Below are 20,445 nucleotides of genomic sequence, written 5' to 3'. Positions count from 1 at the left end.
ATATGCCACAGATTTCATTACAGTGGGTTTATTATTACAAGTGACTGAGGATGCCTGTAACTACACTAAGGGAGGGGCAATATGATGAAAGAAAGAAGTAGGGGGCTCAATTAAACGGGAATTTGTGCGATGGTGCCCTGGGAACCAGAAACAGCCAGGTCTCGCAGAACGTTCAAAAACCTACTTTTGTGTCTGGATTGTTCTGCACAGATTTCACGCAGCCCCACGGCTCTCGTGACCCAGCCACAAAAGCATGTGTGTGTGCGAAGGCAGGGGAAGGGAGAAGGATCCCTGCACAAGGAAGGGCAGCACTGCACGCAGGAGAGGCACAACTGGAAAGGACTTTGCTCAGGAGTCCCATTGCTCACTTACCACCTTTTGCCACAACCCTTCTCTCTGCCCAGTCACGCTGGGCATCTCCACCATACGTACGTTCCCATTGCAGACTCCCATCCAGCTGGGATGCAATAGCTGCATCGGGCATCTCTCTCCCTCAGAGACATGCTGCAAGGACTGCTAAAGGGACCAGAAGGCAAATTTTCTCCTTGAATGGAATCTGCCAAAATCAGAACGTGGATTTTTTTTCCAAACCTTAGTATCTGGTAGACAAGATTTGTCATGTTGGCCTGAATGTATCCATCTCTGGTGGGGATACCCATCCAGCCCCCAAGCAAGGGAGTAGTAAGAAAGCACCTAACACTTCCTTTTCAGGATATGCATTCAAAAAGCTGGCACAGCAGAGAAAAATACAACATTCATTTCCTTGCTTAGGCTCTGGTGGACCCAGTTCTTGGATGTGGAAAGCACTTTGGTGCTACACATGGAAGCTACAATGCTGCAGTCCATGTACCTCCCCCCTGTTTGGGGCAGAAAATGAATGGGCTCCCATACAACACAGCCTCCAGTCCACCAGGAAAACTCCTCCAGCCCATCACTCATCCCTGGTGGCCCCAGCTCCCAGGGCTGCAGGGAACGGGCAGCAGGCTGGGAGCGTATCTCTGCATCAGTGCCACGCTCCCATCCACCACCCTCCCTGATGGTGCTGGGGCTCCTTTCTCCTCCCAGCACTTCCTGCACACAGGTCCTGGGAAACACTGGGGACACCACTCGTGTGGAGACCTGCTGCAGTGCCTAGGTCTGGGTCCAGCCATGTAGCCAGAAAGGAGGCTGGTGCAAGCTGTCCCTCTCCTGCCGGGATGACCCGGTGCGAAGCCTGGTAACTGCTTCTACAAGATGCTAAGTCCTGGCAGCTAAATAAAGCTGTGGAAAGAGTCAAGAAAAATTGCAAACCAGAAAGCTATTATTCACACTTTAATTTTCCAGTTGAAATAATACAGTGAACCTGGTTGCCAGTATCATCAAGGTCAGCAGTAAAAACACAGTCACCACGTACTCTGATCAGGAATAGTACAGCAGACCTCTGATTAAGGGAAAGCAAACAAAAGCTATGGTAACAGAATCCAGAACAAGGTCTAGAAAGCAATCAACAATTACATTCTTGAGAGAATAATACCTGCAATTATAAAAGTTGAAGGATGAAAGATTTAAAAATAAACATGTAAGGCTCTGTTCCCCCTAAGCTGTTTCAAAGTATGAAGAAAACACTGCTGGAACTATTTTTCCCTTAATGCAAGACAATCAGCATCGGTGTTAATCAACAATCACTATTTTGAGGTTAGAGTAATTTATTATACCACTGCCTTTCAAATATATTTAAATGATTACAACATACCTCAAAGGAAATGGATAAAAAGCATACGTCAAGTTCTGTGAAAAGCATATACCCCTACTGAGCACATCAGGATCTGCCAAGAGCCTGCCTAACTGGGTAAGGGCACTGCAGCCTGATGCGTGCACATCCTCGGAGACGTGCAGCTTCCGCACGCAAACACAACCCACCCTGCTTGCTGCGAGAAGGCAGCAATTTCACACTTGCCAGTGAATGTGATGAAGGGGATTTGTTGGTTTAAATTCCTCCAGCTGGAGTGCAAACCGGTGAAATTCTCATGAGGAAGGGAGAGATGGTCACAACCTTTGTTCTTCATTTTTCTTGGCGGCAAGAAGCTATCACAGTTCATATATATAAACAGCAGATAATCTGGCAATTGCACTCAAAAGTTGCGGTCCACGAACTCTGGTAGTGGACTTCACATAAAAACAGTCCTATGGATAAATCTACAGGACTAAGAACAAACGTTAAAAACAGTACTGCAGACCAAGGTGTGGGGTCAAACCATTAGACAAAATATACACAGAAAAGCTGTTTATCTTTTATACGACTGACAAAGCTCAGATTAAGAACGTGTGCTAGCTATACGCACGCAAGTCAGCAAAAACAGTAAGTTGAAAACTGCACTGGGATCAAAACCATCTGCAGCCTCTTTGACAGCATTTTTGAACGGTTCTGTAAACCAGCACAGAAGTATTCTAGGTACTAAATAATTTTTTAAAATAGCCCTATAGATAATCATGACCTGAACAGGCATTTTTTGCAATGTTTCTAGAATTGGCATGTGAAATTTAACTAAAAGGGAGTCATACATTCCTGTGCATGTGCACAAATACTATGTAAAAACATTTCAGTTGGCCTTGGCTGCTTGCTTAACTCTGAGGAACGTACCTCCATCTTTGGTCTCTTGCAAAATTGTTGGAATGAGTCATCTCCAAACAAACAAACAAACCCAACAATAAACACAGCCCTTCGCAGCAGCTTTTAGAGACAACCGAAGGCACAGTAAATCCATCCTGAAGTAACTTATCAGGACTAACCACCTATTTGTCCATGCTGCAACAAAAAGAATAAAATCCCCCCCAAACCTTCTGGGTACTGGCAGAGTCGTGGCCGGAGGACAGGTTAGGGTGGTGGGAGTCCCACGGAGAGTACGCGTTACTGCCGGGGTCGGTAAGTGAGGTAGCACGGAGACCTGAGCTGGGTCCTTCAGAACCATCAGCCTGCAGACCAACTGGTCAGCGAAACTTATCTCCTTCGTTAGCACCTTAGTATGATCACTGAAAGTGAAAAGTGTCCTTCTGAGGGTTTGCTACAAGGGGTGATAGGACTACACCACCCTATGGGAAGAGCAGTGTGGCTCCCCCACGTATGGTCCTCAGGTTTTGAGAGCAGGGTCTCAAATACATGAATATTGCTTGCAGAAATACTGTGGGTGAACAGTAAAGCAATTTATTACCATAACTTCAGCTAGATTTATAAATCTTGAAAGAGGTTGATGGGGTTCAATCTCTAAAAAAAAGAAAACTTGGTGAGAGATCACAGTTAAATCTTTAACAGGAGGCTGGATGCGTCTCGAATACATTAACTTCAGGATGACAAAGTCCATCTGCCATTATATTTCTAGACTATTTTATAGCATGAACAATCACAGCATCATGGGCCAAACAACCAACAGTCTGGCACTCCCATGTCAAATGACTTCATCTCTCTGCGAGCCTGCAAAGCCACCTTGAAAGAATCCACTGTCTGAAAAATAACTGTTCATTTTGCAGAAGGAACAGCTATTAAGAAAAAAAAAACCAACTGCCCCATAATCCTTGGAATATGTTTCAGAGTTCCTAAATTCAAGGCCAAATTTTAATGCTGGTTCATGAGCAGAGTCTGTGACATATAAAAACATAACACAAAAGTCCAAACGTTCCTGAAGGCTTGAAAGAATCCACTGTCTGAAAAATAACTGTTCATTTTGCAGAAGGAACAGCTATTAAGAAAAAAAAAACCAACTGCCCCATAATCCTTGGAATATGTTTCAGAGTTCCTAAATTCAAGGCCAAATTTTAATGCTGGTTCATGAGCAGAGTCTGTGACATATAAAAACATAACACAAAAGTCCAAACGTTCCTGAAGGAAAAAGTTGCATGAAAATTCCTGCTTTCTGGGGCCTCGGACACGACTGCTCCACGTGAGTGGTTGGAGGTTTATGGCGTGGGGCTATTTTCAGTTCCTGGGTTGTCCCAGATAAGCCGATTTCTCAGTGGTTTTGCCTTGCATCCTCACCTCATCCTGCCCCAAAGCAAAACCTCGCCAAGGTAGGGAGCCCCCCACCTCATGCTGACGGCTGTGAGGGTTTCTCTGGATACGGGGACTCCCCAGAAGGAGAAAACCACTACAGGACATCACGTTCCACACAGAAGATGTGACCACTTGCTAGTTCTGATCAATTAATTCTCACTTCTCTCAAAATCAGAAATGAGGATGCTTTCTTCCAAAGGAGTAACGTCAGCGTTGATCTGTGGCAAATAGGCGTTCCTGACCCACAGTATCCTGTGGAAGAGTCGGTTATTCTGTTTGTACAGGCACCACAGAAAAATGGAAATAGCAGCCAGCATCACCAATGTCACGAGAACAGCCAGAGCTGCAAGCCCACGGTTTGATGCTGAAAGGACAGAAATTGTTATTAAGCAAATATAATTATATATAATTCTAAATAGAAACATTTAGGTGTTTATGGAAAACATATTATTACCCCTTGTATGTCACACATTTTAAATTACAGGTTGAACGGTGAAAAATGTCACCTCACAAAATATTGGCTCAAAATGTGTTATTACTCCTTATAAAAAATACTTACAAAAAATAAGAAATTACAAAAGAGACTTACATTTTTCAGAAGGTTCTGTGGCATCAATATCTGAAACACAATCCAGAACAGTTATAGAATTACCCATAGAGCCAACGGAAGTTACCACACATATTCATGGTAAAATCGATACCGAGAAGACAATCTACCAAAACCCACAGAAGAGCAGGCTGTTTATAACTTTACTCATGCCAATGGGATTCCAACTGGCTAAGTCACACATGAGCTAATCTGTTACTTAAAACCCCTTAAATTTGGCAGAATATATTAATTGACATTTGTGCAAGGATGAGCAGCAGCAAAAGCAGATCTGTGCAGCGGTAGATCTCCTGCGCTTCTCCTGTCCGTCCTACGGGTCCTGTGGAGGTCAGCCTGATGCTCTGCCATATGAGGAAAAGCTGAGAGAACTGGGTTTGTTCAGCCTTGAGAAAAGACGACTTAGGGAAGACCTCATCACCATGTTCCAGGATTTTAAGGGTGGCTATGAAGAAGATGGAGACTCCCTTTTTACAAGGAGTCACATGGAAAAGAGGAGGGGTAATGGGTACAAGTTACTCCTGGGCAAATTCCAACTGGACACAAGAAAGGTTTTCACAATGAGATCGGCCATTGGAATCATCTTGCCAGGGAAGTGGTGGATTCCCCAGCACTGGACAGGGTGTTGGCCCATCCAGACCACGCTTTTCCCAAGAAAGGTCAGACCAGATGATCCTTGAGGTCCCTTCCAACCTGGAATTCTATGATTCTCTGCACATGGCAGTCTACCGCAGTCAGCAATAACGCAATGGCTGCCCAGGTTCAACAGGAGCTTACAGGTTGGATTTTGTACAAGTATTTTTTCTAATACTTAGGGACACAGTTATTTAAATGAAAACCAAGAGCAAGTAAGCAAGCGACAAGGAACATGTAAAACAATGGTTAAAATTACACAACTGCCTTCTTTTATGGAAGAACATACCTGCATCCATTTTACATACAAATCCCTTTTTTTCTCTGCATGGAGATAATTGCCAGACTCCATCTGTAGTCCTCAGGCTGATACAGAAATTCCCTTTGAGATGATCAAATTCAGGCTCCCAGATGCCCCAGTTAGAATAATTTAAGGGAGAGCCATCAAACCAGGAGAGTGTCTCATCTAAGGGCAGAAGTTATAAATCATTATAAAATACCGTAGTGTTTTGATAATTATCTCTGTTTCAGTTGGACTTAAACTCACATAAATAAATATTGAATTAAAGAATTCCAGGATTTTGTCTGTTTGGCCACTATATTGCCTTTTTTTTTTTTTTAAGGATTTAGAAAGATTGCATGTAGTTGACACAGAAGAGAGCATGCAGTGCTTTTTTAAGAAGAAAATAAAGGCTTTCACATACACGCATACATTTTGAGTATTCAGAACACTAAAAAGCAATGAGTGCAGAAAGCTTGAAATGTTTTACTACATCAGAAACAGGTAACAGGCAGCGCAAAAAAAAAAATCTCAAAAGACAATGCTGTCACACCAGCATTCAAATAAAAACCAAACCGTATTCTTACATGCAGTTCTCTTCCACCCAAAACTTACTGTCTCTAACAAGGAGGATGTTCAACCAAACCATCTGCACAGAATAACCAAAACTGTGCAATTCTTCCAGAATGAAAGCATTTTCTTCTTCATCTAGAATAGTCAGGAGATTTGACCCTACGGATTAAACACAGAACAAATTTTCCAACAATCCATGCAATTAAAACATAACATTGCATTTAAAAAAACTTAGTATTATGAGCCTTAATTGAAAATATTTAAGTCTGGTTATGTGTAACAAGTTCCTAAATTTGTGGTTAATGTGGAAATGCTCAGGCTGATATAAAACTGTTCTCACATGATTGTAAAACATGTTTGAAGGGAAAGAACTGCATTTTACGTGTTATTCTAGCAATCAGTATTTTCACAGGGAAAGAAACTTTTTAAAGTATGTTGCCTCCAATTCAATGGATGGTTTATGAGCTCCACTATCATTATCTTGAACTACAGAAAACACATAATTGAAGTAATTTCAGAAAAAATCAATATTTTTTTTAAGATATCACAATGTCATTTTGTAGCTACGAAACAGTCACCTTGATTTTTGCAGACTTCATATGCAGTGTCGAAACTTGTGCCCTGCAGAACTGTGGAAAAGCTGTAGCAACTGTTTTTGAATTTGATCCAGGGAACAGTTTTTTCTGAACATAGGCCCTTATAGGCAGTGAGCTTCTTTTCTGTGATAGAAATAACAGCACAGCTTTATTGGCACAACAACATACACATTAACATAACATTCCACGGGCTGTTTTGGAGTCATGCTAATAAGCACGTTATTGTGTTATGCCTCAAAGTGCAAATCTAGTCGTTGTATACACTGGTATTAAAAGAGTAAAGTTGGTTTTATTTCTGATCAAAAAACTTGCTGGATTGCAACAGCAGTATCGGGACAACCTAACCGATACTGATGTGCAGAGGAGTTAGGACCAAACTACGTGCACATCAGAGCATTCCAGGTTGCCCAGCATGTCCCAGGGGGCTGGGGATTTCCAAGGCCTACAGAGTTTCCCGCCACTAAGCCGCAAACATAAGAGGTCTTGTGCCAAACACCACGGCGCAGAGGAAAGTCTCCCATCAGTAAGCAGCAGCCATCCTCTCCAGCGTGCAATGTGCTGCAGCAAAGCATTCCTCTGACTCAGGGTGACTCTACAAGCTCGCTTTGCTGTCCCCAGCATCGCTTTCTGGCAGCGTTGTAGACTCAGCTGTCATAACTGTGGTCTCACATGCATCCTACTTCGCTACAAAACACAACTTCTAGTAAGTACATAAACCTTAGGTATATGGTTACAAAATTTGAGAAACAAATGAGGTAATTAGTCCATTTCATTACAAAAAAATCACACTAAAGAGTAATTTTTGCTTTAAGGGATTCCAAATTAGCTTTCTTCTCAACAGATCCAAAAGCTATAATAAGCTGTAGGCAAAACCCTGGTGATCAACACCACTGAACAGGAACTATTTTAAGAAGTAGATGCTATCAAAGACTGTAGTCCTGGATTGAAGGGAGTTCCAGACCTGAGTTCTGGGTTCAAATGAAGCCCAGGTAATTTACAGAGCATTGTGCAATCAGTGAAGATGTGACTACTCCCAGTGCTTCCTTTCTCCCATCCCACAGGTAATTGCAGCAAACTGAATTTATTTCCCTTCAAGCTAGGTTATTAGCAGCCATCATTTTTCACAGACAATACAGGGTTCACTGAAGAGACAGAGTAAGTAATTTTCCTGTCTCTTTCTTATTATGTCCGTTCTCTTTCCATTTTCCTATGGACCAGACCATAATTGATGGCCAATATTTTATGGGGAAAAAATGGTTTCACAAATAGGAGACACAGAAAGGAAACACCAGAAATATACTTCAATTTTGAGTAATACTATCATCACTGCTTAACCTCAAACCCATGAATTTTCTTTCATGTTCTTCTTCTGTCAATATGCACACTTACAGCTGCAAAGATTTAATGTAAAACTTAACTCTGACTTACTAGGTGGCACATGGCAAACCGCTCCTTGCAGAAGTCGTTCGCAGTTAGCACTTTTCCAGTGCCCTGAAGTATCGATGTAAACACAGCTGCCAAATGCCTGGGACTCATCGTCTTCCCAGAAAGTAAACAAGGACCTAGTCCCATCCGACCATTCAAAGTTAAGTCCGTTCTGCCAAGACAAATTTTGGATTATGTCTCCAATATGCTTTGGCGCTGTACAAGTTCATCTACTTCTGGTGGCATCCTCACAGATATTACAGAACATCTTTTACATCCCCAAAGGCTGGGTAGATCCAGAAGGATCTACAAAAGGCAGATCCAAGGATCCTCCCAACTTAATTCTGGGAGACCACAAACTACATCTAACCCACTGTTTTCAGCAAGCAGCTATTTGGACCATTGAGCAACTGAAAATGAAACATCATCATTTCAATGTTGACACTACATGATTATTTTTGGTGTGTTTTTACGTGTTTTCTATGCCTCTTAGCTTTCAGTAGTCCTTGCACCACACTGTCAACCATTAGATTTATACATTACATTAAAAAAAATATGGTTAGGGCTCAAGCTTTCTGAGGCTTCATTTCTAGATGCAAACTTCCTGTGACTTCAAATGAGTGACTCATGAGCCTGTTACTGGAAAAACTCCTTTGCAGCACCGTATTCGTAGCCAGGGAGCCCACTACGTACATCTGAAGTGAACAGCCCGATCCAGTGGCTGTATCCCAGCCGATTCACAATGACTGTGAGGAACGCTTGGTGATACTGGTCTGTGATGCTGACCAACTCCGCACCATCTGCCATGCAGGTTTTTAAAGCTGAGGACCATGTGAAATTCCCACGTATTAGTTTATACATTCTGTTTCCATATTCTAAAGTATCTGGCACAGGGTACACTTCAGATGCATTGAAGACATGTCTGGATGTGTCTGTAACAAACAGACCTAAAGAGTGATTTTTTTTTTTTTTTTTAAAACAAACAGCTTGAACATAGCAGAACAGCTTCTACAAAAATCAGAACTATCCTTAAAAACAAATGTAAAAATTGCAAACTCCTTGGGTTCAGGAAGGCATTGTGAATTTTAAAAAGACAGTGCCGATGACTACTAGAACAGTATCTGAAATTCCACCACAGCACAAAAATCATCACAGGAGTGAATGAGTTTAATGTTTAACAAAAAAACAAAAACAGAAAAAGAAAAAAAACCACAACCACAAAAAAACAAAACACCACATCTGGATGGAGTTAATTCTACTGACTGGGTCTTTGGTCAATAAGAAGTCACCTGGGATCTGGGCATACCCCAAATGTCCAACAGCAGTGGACTGGAGAGTGCTCTTATCCAGATACCTTGCATGTAATTTACATCACCTCTTTTCTGAGCCAGATTTCCAAGATCAGTTTACAGCACAAAGCCTGGCCTCACAAATAATTCTACGAGCACAACCGAGAGGACAACAAATTGTGCCTCATGGTACAAGCGCGTATTTGGGAGCTTCCTGAGCTCTTCCTTACTATCCATGAGCCACAGTATTGGAAGATCACAGTACTGGCACTGTGCATGGAGACTTATATCTCTTTTTGATGATAAACTAACACAGCAATGTCCAAAAAGTAAAATGAAAGGAAGAAGCAGAGTTTTTAGATTTAAGAAATAAAGAGAGTCTCCCATGAGAAAAAAAGTGAGGAGACTGAGACCATCTCCACCCCGGCCCAGTCTATGATGCTGCCATGCTTGCTTTTCTTCAGGAGGCAAATGCCTTTGCTAATGCGTATGAATACCCACAGTATACTTTAAACAAGATGCCTCAGTTTTAATCCCATTTGTCAGTTTGGATGAATTACTTCTGTCTGTAAAACTTCACTGTGATTACAAAATGAAGTGGTTGCTTTGCTACAAGGTAGAATTGTTTTTAGACTTGGCTTTATGACTAAGAGAGGAGGAGTGCTAACAAGCACCTTAAAATAGTAAGTTAATTCATTATTGTCATTCACAAATCATTTAAAATTAGAAATTTCTAAGCAAGAAAAAGTTCTGCTCTTGAGCTAGCTGAGGTACTCTACGTTTTTCCAGCTTTCACTGCATGTCACTGCTTAAAAAAACCCAAAAGGCAGGAAACGCAGTAAAATGCTGACACAATCCTAAATCAGCATCACTAAGAGATCAGAGCCCAGTTCAGATCTCCTGCTGGTTTATTTCATTTTACTCTCCTACAGAAAATAATTCAAAAAGGGGGAGAGAGGATGTGGACAGGATGGCAGGAGCAAAGCACCAGCTCATCTTTCTAGGAACTGATATATTTGTTTGGACTTTTCAGCAAATTTAGCAGTTCACCACTGCCAGCAGGAAGCTGTCTCACTTCTCCCTTCCTTGCTTCTCTGCTCTTCCAGCTGCATATTCCCATGCACAGGCCTGTTGGCTGCCTGACCCTACACTGAGCCAATCCAGCCTGGAAAATCTATACAAAACTACACCTATTTAGCCAATTTTAGACGAGAAAGTTTTCTGCTGGATTAGCAAGCTGAAATGCCTGACGGTGTGTGGAAGAGTGCCATGGGTGTCACACTGGGGAGACAGGCCCGGTCCCTCCACGCCCAGAGTGCGCTGCTGCTCGTGGGGTGGGTGGGCAGCACTGAGGACCTCATCCCCACCCCACTTCGGCCCATGGGCCACCGCTCACCTTCACTCGCCCAGAAACATGGGGAGGGTCCTGAGCACCCACTGCTGCCCCAGTCCCCCCAGCACCCCGCAGCCTTGCCACCCTAAGGCAACTGTTTTCCTTCCTGCGCAGCCTTACAAAGTCTCTTCCATCTGTCTGAAGCAGCAGCAAGGGGTTAAAATACAAACGTTCAGGAGGCAAACAAAACAAACCAGCAGGAAAATGCATTTATTTATTTTTTCTACACTCCACTTAGGATTACTCCAGCACTCCCCCCAACTGTTTTTCATAACAAATGATGTCAAATACCGCTATGGTTTGCTAGAGCCACATATGAGCGCTGCCCAAACCTTGTATTTATTTATTCTACTTCTCGACTCCCTCTCCCTTGTTCCTCGGCAGCGAGCAGGAGAGGACTGTCTCTTTGGACCCCGGGAAAAGAGAAGCCAAACTCTATTTCATCAGCCAGTTGGTCCCCGTTGTTCACAGAAATACATTTCTGAGATGCTACTCTGACCTAACACTGCAAGTCCCAACCCAACCACTCCCTCCCACCTCCCTCCCTCCCACCCCTAAATACTATATTTTCATCAAAATTACCCTTAGTTTTGCCTTTTGTCATTTCATGTGGTTACTCTGCTGCCATGACAGAAAAGATGAAATATCACCTCTTCCTGATTCTAAGGTACGCAACAGAAAGTTCAAAGTTATGAAGAAAACTTAGTAACAGAACATTGTTTTAGAAATTACTTTTACGTCACAGATCTTGCTTTATTACACAGTGTAGAGCTAGTCAGTATAAAATATCAAAGTAAAACTATCTTAGAAATCTTTCACGTTCCTGGTTTAACAGACACCTACAAAAAGCTGCTTCTAGATGAAAATACAGTAAGATGAATACAACACAGAAAGAATAGAGAACAGAGGCAAAGCAAAACAAAACCTTACCCTGAGTCTTTTGGCAGACAAACCCATAATTTTTCTGACAGTTTTCCAAGTACCACTTTCCCGTAAAATAAAAATTAGGGTTATTTGATACCAATGCGCATACTGGAAGCTGTTCTTGAATATCTGCACTGTTGTAATGCTGTCTCTGCAACCAACACAGAATCTTGCATTAATTAAAAAAGACACTGTGTAAAAGCAATGCATAATTATTACATTAAATTTAGAAGAATAATTATCTGAAAGTCACTATTATGAATATTTAGGTGAAAAAATGAACAATCCCATAATACAATTTGAAACAATAACCCCATAATAAAAATGACACAAGCTTTCACTGAACAAACTAAAATGCTAAGCCCGATACGGACTAACATCATGTAAACCAATATATTAAAATATGAAATATTCCTAAACTTTGCTCAGACCCAGGATATGATACTAACCAAAACTTTGAGGCTTGAATGCAATTGCAAGAGAATGTGACTATAGCCACAAATTACATAAATAGCTGTCTTGATAGTGCCTTTTTTGCTACCTCTAGTTATGCCCATAAATCTGTGCCCACATTGTTTGAAGTTGCAAAAACTAAGAGAAGACTAAGTTGTTGTAAGAAGTTTGGCCTCCTCTTTGGGGCAGTCATCATTATTATGGATAAAACAAACTTCCCACTGTCCTTAAAACCCCTGGAAATACTCACACGCATTACTTCAACTGGAAACCAGTTGGAATAGATTGAAGGATTTTCATTCACCCATTTTTCAAAATCATCCCTCTGGAAACCTATCCAAACACTAGTTTTCTGTCCAAACAGATTCATTGTTACGAAAGCTGGAAACAGGAATAAAATGTAATTAACTGGTAAACATTTAGGGATAGATGAAGCCTTTTCCAACACATTTAAAGCACTGAAAAATTTGATTGCTAATCAATGACATTACGTAGTTACTAGAAACTAAGTACTTGAGTGGTATCTCATTGTCATCTAAACATAAATTCAGTTAAACTGATTAACTTGGGTTGGGTTAGGATCTAGTTCATTAACTTGTGAGTCTTTCAGAACCATTCACAGCAGCTTGAACAACGTAAGTGTTAGTTCAGGGAACTGTCCCACTGAAAGAGCTTTTCTCAGCTTCAGTTGAAAATGAGATTTCTCAACTAAAGTTAGCCAGTGAGATTGCTCCCACCTCCAAATAAAAGGTTGTACAAATGTATGAAATTCAAGACTCTTTTTATGAATAGGGAGTATAATTACTTCCAAATCACCCGGCATTTATTTCTCTGACAGTTCCAGCCTTGCACTATGCTTATGTGCTACACTGTAGATCAGATCTTAAGTACTATTAGAGGATAAAAATGAGATTGCCTTTATAACAGTGTGATGTTGCATTAATAAGTTAGAAATTTTACATAGCAAATTTTTAAATGGCTATTCCATTAAATTTTTTGAATTTGTAGCACATGGTAGTAAGCACAAAAGAAATTATAATTACTCCTCAAATCACACCTGACATACAGCTCAGTAAATATTTGAATCTTTGCATTTTGGGAAACTGTGAAAGAGAAAGACTAATTTGTTTAAAGAGGTGAACCATGAGTAGGATCTGAACAATCTTTTTCCTAAATCTGTATCCAAGATGATAAAAAACTACAGCATCCTAATAAAGATGAAATTTTATTTATGTAAAGGTATTTTCCATAATCTACCTTGTTCCAGTTCATCTTCAAGGGAAGCAAGTGATCCACCATAGCTATCGCAGAACTCTTGTGCAGAGTACCAATTTCTCAGATGCCCTGGATCCTTTGGAACTTGTATCAAAAAGCACTGTTTAAAAAAAAAAAAAAAAAGGGCTGCTTGGTTTTTTCCCAGTTTAAAAACTATTTATCAATCCCTAGGAGTGATCACTAAAACATATCACATGCTGTTACTGAATATGAAATATTTCATTAGTTTCTGTCCTGCAGTGGACATCTCCAACACCAGTTTTCAGTGGGGATCAGGCTTGGATTCAAATCAGTTGTTTAAAGGCAAACACAATCCGGGCTAAATTTTTTCCTGTAGTCAGCCTGCAATTCAGCACTGGGGTAAATCTGGCCACCACAAAGCATGTTGCTATTAAGGAACGTATGTATTTAAAAGAAGCCTGAGGAAATAACTGCCTTTCAACTGCAAATAGACTTTGGTTTATAGTTAGCTTTGACAATGCCTATTTGAAACAGCATCTTTCAGAGGATGGCAGCAGTTTGGGATACATTTAGCACAACAAGGGGTCAGAGATCTGTTCTGAGGCCATAAAAGACTCTTGGCATTGGCATACGTGGAAAAGAGAGGATGAAGCAGGCTTTTCAAAGCAAATGCACAAATACACTTACATAGCTTTTGCATATATGAGTACTCACTTCCTTGAACTAAAGTAAAATTTCTGACACCTTATTAAGACAACTTCTGTGTGCAAAGCTACTTAATAACCGTAAACCTTTGTATCACTGTGTCAGTAGTTATAAACCTAAAGGCCCTGCTTTCAAAAAGGAAGAAAATCTTCAAATAATGAATAATTCTTAAGAATTCCAATTTCTGTCATAAATATGGAAAGAACTTTGAATAATCAAATCATTTTGAAAATCAAGAAAAGAAAAATGTTTTACTTTGAATCCAAAGTGCAACCAGCCTTTGGGACACGCTCCTTGTTGGTTCTGGTCTTTTGGAAGCTCTTTTTCTATTTTCCATGCAAATTTACGTTTACAAATACAAGGAAGAGAGACAGTACAGTTTTCATCACCCCACAGTCCTGTGTAAAAAGAAAAGAAAAAAAAAAAATCACACTTCAAAATCGGTTTGAGAATTGGAAAGGGGTTTTTTCTTATCTAGCTCCGATATTGTCAGGAAGAGTATCCTTTAGTGCTTGAGTGAGATTCCACATCAAATACATTTGGACATATCATATTACATTGGATTTGATGTTCCATGGAGCTCATGCTTTTATTCTCAGTTTGATTTTATTAAGTTAAACCCAATCCTCTAACATATGCCTATATCATCATGTTTTTTAAAAAAATTAGTTATGCAAAAAAAAGGAAAGGCATAGAAATTATGCCTTTCAGATAAAATAGTTTGACTTCCTTACGTTGAACATTTTTGGCAAGATCCAGGTACTGACATAAAATGCTAACCTGCTTAGGAGGAAAATACATTTTTTCAGTGTGCTCAAGTTGTTGACCAGCTCCCATCTGCTGGCCAGCTGAGGGGGGAAAGTGGGTGTCTCTTCCTTTTATCCAATATTAACTATGGTAATGCCAAACTCAAGCATTCAGAAGTCCTGAATCAAAACCCCGAGATTACATGTAGAAAAAAAGAAAGCTTTGCATTTTTTCAGCTTTGTCTTTTGAGGCTGAGATTACAAGAGCGCAGCTGCATTAATCTTTTCCAGCTCTTTTCACAAATACAAAGCTGGATCTTTTTTCTTTCCATGGAACCTGACATGTTTTACTTCATCATATGACTTGCAGATCTTCAGAAAACAGAGACTGTGAGATGACAGAAATCACTGGAACCAGCAGCACTGTAAATTTATTTTATTACTGTAATAAAATATTGAGATAAGTGATGATGTAAAGGCTAGCACCATAGTACCCAACAAACCCTCAGCAGATTGGCTATGGGATCAAAAATAAACTAGAAAACTAAGTATTAAAGTTGTGTGCTGATAAAATAAACATTTTATAAATGCAGGAAAAATTGTTGCTCAGTCCATCTGGCTCATCTGGTTATGAGAAAACTGACTGTGAAAACCAGCAATGCATTAATATTTTTGCTGTGCCACAAAACAGATTCTTAAGTAAAAATTAAGTGTCAGTGTCACTGGAGTCTTTGTATTTTGACATCAGAGAACTGGAACTATTAATATGCTTTTAAATCCTACAACCTGGTCTCTGAGCATATTAATGATATTTCACTATTGTTTTCTTAACCATAAAACAGTTATGCAAATTATAACCATGTAACAGGACTTCAACATGGATTACATTTCTTGAGAGCAATTCGAAAAACAAAACCCATTTGGCCAACAACAGAATCAAGTCACAACTCCTGCAGCAAAAGGCAATAGAAAATAAACCTGTTTGCGACGAAACGAAGCCACATCTTTTCCCTGGTTTCAGTGGATCTCTCTCCCTCCCTTCATTCCAGTTTTGGTATGTTACTTGTGATTCATCTCTCCAGCTGCACAGAAATGGTAAGAGCGTAGTTACACTTTTTCCTATACTTACCTAAAAATACACCCTCCATTAAAAGTGTTTGTAAGCAGATAAAAGGTAGAAAGCGCCTGTTTATTAACTAGGCCTTAAAAAAAAAGAGACACCACCACCACCAGGGCTGATATTCATCTCCTTGGCTTGTATCTTTTATAACCCTTTGAGAAGAAATACTGTAACGTGGAGATAATTAAGGGTAATATATTCAGGATAATATTTACATGAGAACTGAAGCTGTCTCTGGAATACCCCACTCAGCCATCACACCGTTTCAGTCTGTCAGACTGAAGGACAGCCTGTGGACAGGGCAGGCCAAGTAACTCGCAGCAGCTGACGGGCAGGTATTCTTACCGAAATTCATCGTTGACGTTTTCCGCGTGCAGTCCAATCCACCAGTGAACATCACTATTCGACAGCTATAAAAAAAGATGTTTTGCCATAGGTTTAGCCGTTGTTGCACTCTTATTGAGGCATTAACAAACTCCTAAAGTCAGACTCCATATTCAGAAAAAGAGTGTTTCCATCCAGTTCCAATGGGAAGAAGAGGTTCTAAATCCCACCCATGTTAATTTACGTCACTTCAGTAAGGTTATTCACATAATTATAGCATGATTTACCCCCCAGTTCACACTGAGTTGCTGATGTATCTTCTGTAAACTTAGAATTTACAATTTTAGGAATTTGCAGCCTATCTGGCTTGAAAAAGACTGTAGTCTTACACCAGAATTGGGTTTTTTCCCTGACTCCTAAAAATAGACAACAGAAAATGTTTCCTTCTGGTGTTAATACACTGCTGGTCTGCAATGTTTCCAAAATGTTTTCTGTGAACATCTACTGACTTTGTTTAGCTCATACAAGAGACTCCTAGGGATGCTTTCCAGATTGACTGTTATTCACATGGAAGGGTCTAGACCTAAGAGGCAAAGTATTCCGGAAAAGCCACAGGAACATGTAGTTCGAAGTGTCACTTATTACTACTGTGCTAACTTGATTTTGCCTTAAACTATGAGGTTTCACTTTTAGGGTTAGCCACCGAATGGTAACAGATTCAGGGTCTTTGGGAAGGAGCCAGCAATTACAGAGAGTTCTGAATGTGCAGGACACTGCAAAAGCCACCCTGGCTCCGAGGAGCAATTTTTTTTCTGAAGGAACTGAAGTGCAGCCTGTGTTGTGGCAGCCACGCTGTCCTTGGAGTTATAGTTAGGATTTCACCAGTTTACAGTTTATAGAGCAGTATCAAATGAAGAAAGTAGACATTACTGACAAAGGAGAGACTCAGAAATGCTGTCTACTTTGGTACTGCCTGGCCCCTGAGTTTTCCTATCACAGGACTGAGCCTGCACGTTACAGGTTTTAAAGAAATAGCATGGAATTTAAAATCATGTTTTTCTCTAAGTCATTTTGACCAAGTATCCGAATGACACATGCGAAGTCTATTTGGACCGCCAAGTATTATTTTACTGATTGCCATCCTTACTCCTGCTTCCACAGGAAAACGGTTACAATCACTTAGGGCCACACCTTGCTCCACCGGGAAGCTTAGCCAAAGGCAGCAAGCTTTAGAATAGCTGTGTATGTTATGTTCCTAAACAAAGCTTCGAGGAAGTTAACCTGAGTTCCAATGCCAAAGGAGTAAACGGAGCTTTTTCAATGCAGAATGCTCACAAGCTGCCACAATACCCCACAAATTTTAATGATAAATCCAGTTCTAACACATCTCTTGCAAGCAAATGTGACTTCACTGAAGCATTCTGATTAGCCACTTTAAGTCACCTTAAGTTGGAAGAGTACACCTTTTTTTAAAGTTACATCATCTTTTTAAGTCATAAACATTCAGCGTTGGGTAAGGCAGTGATTACACCACATCACAATCCCTGGTAGATGTGGAGGAAGACAGCCTAGCCAGTTATGCTGCCCTTTCGTTAGAAGCTATTTCTGCTGGGAACTCGTGGTTTAAATCCAGTTCATTGTGTTTTTAATATCAAATTACTTAAACAGCAGATTAAAATGATGCATACTTAATTGGAAACTTAAAACTGCCATCTTAATACAACACAATTCTAGTTAGGCTTTCTATAATAAGTTAAAAGCAGAGAAGGCTGTACACAGCGCAAGCAAAACTAAGTGTGGGTCAAGAGCTTTTCTACCTAGCACTAGCTGTTCTTTTAAAGATTATTCTATGCCATCCCTTTACACTACAGACGTATAACTTGGCCTTCAGTAAGGCAGACAGATTATTTTTATTCTTTTTTTTTTCTTTTTGTGTTTTCCTTATTTTGCTTTTATTGAGAATACCTAAAAGAAAATAGTTTCTTGGGAATTCATCTCCTTCTGCAGCTATTTCTCAGCTTCAAATCTGTTAGTTACATCAGAGTGATTCTACAGAAATTCTGATTTCATACACAAGAGGGAATTTAAAGGCAGATGTCTTCTTTCCCATTCAAATATCCATAGTCACAAAGGGGTTTCAGGAGACATCATACAAATGTGTGGACAGATAGGAATCTTGCCCAAGCTGGCACACACAGAGGGAAAAGTAATCTGTTTTCCATGGGCATGAGAAACCACCTCCACAGTTAAGAGTTCTAGATTTAATCAAGGTGCAGAGAAAACTGGTAATTCTTCATTCTTGGCCAGCTCTCCCCAAGAGTAACCTTTCAAATCATCAAGCTGAAGATTTAAACTATGAAGATCATTTCAAACACCTGTACTTACAGACAACGTCATGCTAATATACCCACTGAAATGCCATTGCTATTGCTACCTGATAAGCTGCAAGTTATCGAATGGGAACGGAGCACAACTGTGGAACTGTGCAGGGTCAGGAGACAAACTGATGGATGGAGAACCGCTGCATGAACACCTGAGGAACCACAACAGGTCCCTTTGGTCATGGCCAAATATTCCAAAAGATGCAGCAGGAAACAGCCAGTTACTGCCTGAGGATTTGGGTTTTTTTCAAAGGGGTAGTTTTTGTTACCTTCTTAATTTTATTTTGAATAAAGGCTTGTTCACCAGAAGAATTTATTGTTGCCATTTCACTGCGAAGCCAGCTACAGACAAACTCAAAGGTGTTCCAGTCCGTAGGACTGACGTGGAAAAGATATTCTGCTCCTTGATAATATGTCCACGGCAGTTCTAGAAAACAAATGAGAGAGTCAGTGGTGTGCAGGGGAAAAACTCAGCTCAAGCACCATTCTTTGTGACCGACGTGGCCTGCCTTAAGCCACACATCAGAGGACAAATATGCCACAACAGCAGAACCATATTTAACATAACTTATGGGAAAAAATTGCAATATGAGTACATTTAAAAAAAAAAAAACATTGTATCCTGTGATACTGCAGCAAGATTAAGAGAGGTGCCCAGCCTTTGCAAAAAGGTAGTTTTAATGTGATGGAGAGGTTTTCAAGCTCCTGTGCTTATTACTGGCAACATTCCATTACCTAACTGAAGTAGTATCTGATGTTTCAGTGTTCCTAAAGAGTGGCAGATTTTGATCTCTATCAGCAAGTTCCTACAGAGTTCCCTAACGTACATTTTTAGCTCAGTACATTATAGTTACTTTATTTTTACCAATTTTACCAAGGCTTAAATTGTATTTCCAAGTTATAAAGTTTCAATATGTGAAAAAAGAAAATGTTTTCATACCAGCTATGTACCAAACTGGATTCTCTGGTTTAACACCTGCAAAAATACATAAATAAATAAAAACATTACTGATCAAGAATGAAAAGAGGTATTTCACTGTAATTGCTTTCTTCACATGGTAAAGATTTAATAAAAATCATGAAGAATATTGCTATTCTCATTCAGGGACAAAAAAAAGAGAAGTTAAACATGGAATAAAGTAAAATAATTGCAACACTTACTAAACAACATTTTTAGTAACCGTTATAAATAAGAACTTTGATTAACACCTGCTAACTAACTGCTAATCATTACTATCCATTTTAAAACAGACTGCACCTACCAGATCTGTTAACTGGCCAAAAAACCCTAATGGCCACATACAGCTTTGCTGTGATTTCATGCAGAAGACCAATGAGGAGAACTCCAGATGTGGCTAAAAAACAAGCTTTTAGGTATTTTTTTTCCCTTGTCTCTCCTGAACTGCAAGTAATGGGTATAACAGACAAAGTATGTTAATTAACATTTCACCTTTTGGTATTTTGCATATCCATTCACGCTTTTCATTGCAGTGTGCTGGAAAGATCGTTCTATTTACTCTGAACACACCACAGTTTCTTGAGTCATCTTCAACATACTTGCTCTCCAGAAATGAAGATACAACCTAAAAACAGCACATTTATTATCTTTCATGACAATCCAAGATGAAGCATTTCAATCTCATTATGGAGGAGAAGAAGGATTTGGAGAGGTGCGCATGGCAAGAACATCATAAGCAACAACTAGAGGACCACCTGAATTATGGTGGTAAAATCTGAAA

General features: G+C 40.1%; 1 protein-coding gene across 1 annotated transcript in view; it reads right to left on the bottom strand.

Annotated features, from left to right (window-relative positions):
* Nucleotides 1-4,173: 4,173 nt before the first annotated feature.
* PLA2R1 (phospholipase A2 receptor 1, 180kDa) overlaps nucleotides 4,174-20,445 on the bottom strand; it is a 36,458-nt gene continuing 20,186 nt past the window's right edge. The window contains exons 14-29 of the mRNA XM_010159247.1: nucleotides 20,157-20,289; nucleotides 19,647-19,682; nucleotides 18,976-19,133; nucleotides 16,347-16,411; nucleotides 15,860-15,963; nucleotides 14,391-14,533; nucleotides 13,452-13,569; nucleotides 12,445-12,575; nucleotides 11,748-11,892; nucleotides 8,829-9,067; nucleotides 8,139-8,307; nucleotides 6,693-6,833; nucleotides 6,157-6,273; nucleotides 5,551-5,727; nucleotides 4,614-4,643; nucleotides 4,174-4,388 (exon numbers count right to left, since the gene is read on the bottom strand). Coding sequence (XP_010157549.1) covers nucleotides 4,174-4,388; nucleotides 4,614-4,643; nucleotides 5,551-5,727; nucleotides 6,157-6,273; nucleotides 6,693-6,833; nucleotides 8,139-8,307; nucleotides 8,829-9,067; nucleotides 11,748-11,892; nucleotides 12,445-12,575; nucleotides 13,452-13,569; nucleotides 14,391-14,533; nucleotides 15,860-15,963; nucleotides 16,347-16,411; nucleotides 18,976-19,133; nucleotides 19,647-19,682; nucleotides 20,157-20,289 — 2,121 coding nt within the window. The remainder of the gene's footprint in view (nucleotides 4,389-4,613; nucleotides 4,644-5,550; nucleotides 5,728-6,156; nucleotides 6,274-6,692; nucleotides 6,834-8,138; nucleotides 8,308-8,828; nucleotides 9,068-11,747; nucleotides 11,893-12,444; nucleotides 12,576-13,451; nucleotides 13,570-14,390; nucleotides 14,534-15,859; nucleotides 15,964-16,346; nucleotides 16,412-18,975; nucleotides 19,134-19,646; nucleotides 19,683-20,156; nucleotides 20,290-20,445) is intronic.

The sequence above is a fragment of the Eurypyga helias genome, unplaced genomic scaffold (genome assembly GCF_000690775.1).
Source record: "Eurypyga helias isolate BGI_N326 unplaced genomic scaffold, ASM69077v1 scaffold13129, whole genome shotgun sequence".
Classification (NCBI taxonomy): Eukaryota; Metazoa; Chordata; class Aves; order Eurypygiformes; family Eurypygidae; genus Eurypyga; species Eurypyga helias.
Note: the sequence above shows the minus strand (reverse complement) of the source record. Positions and strands in the feature narration are given on the sequence as shown.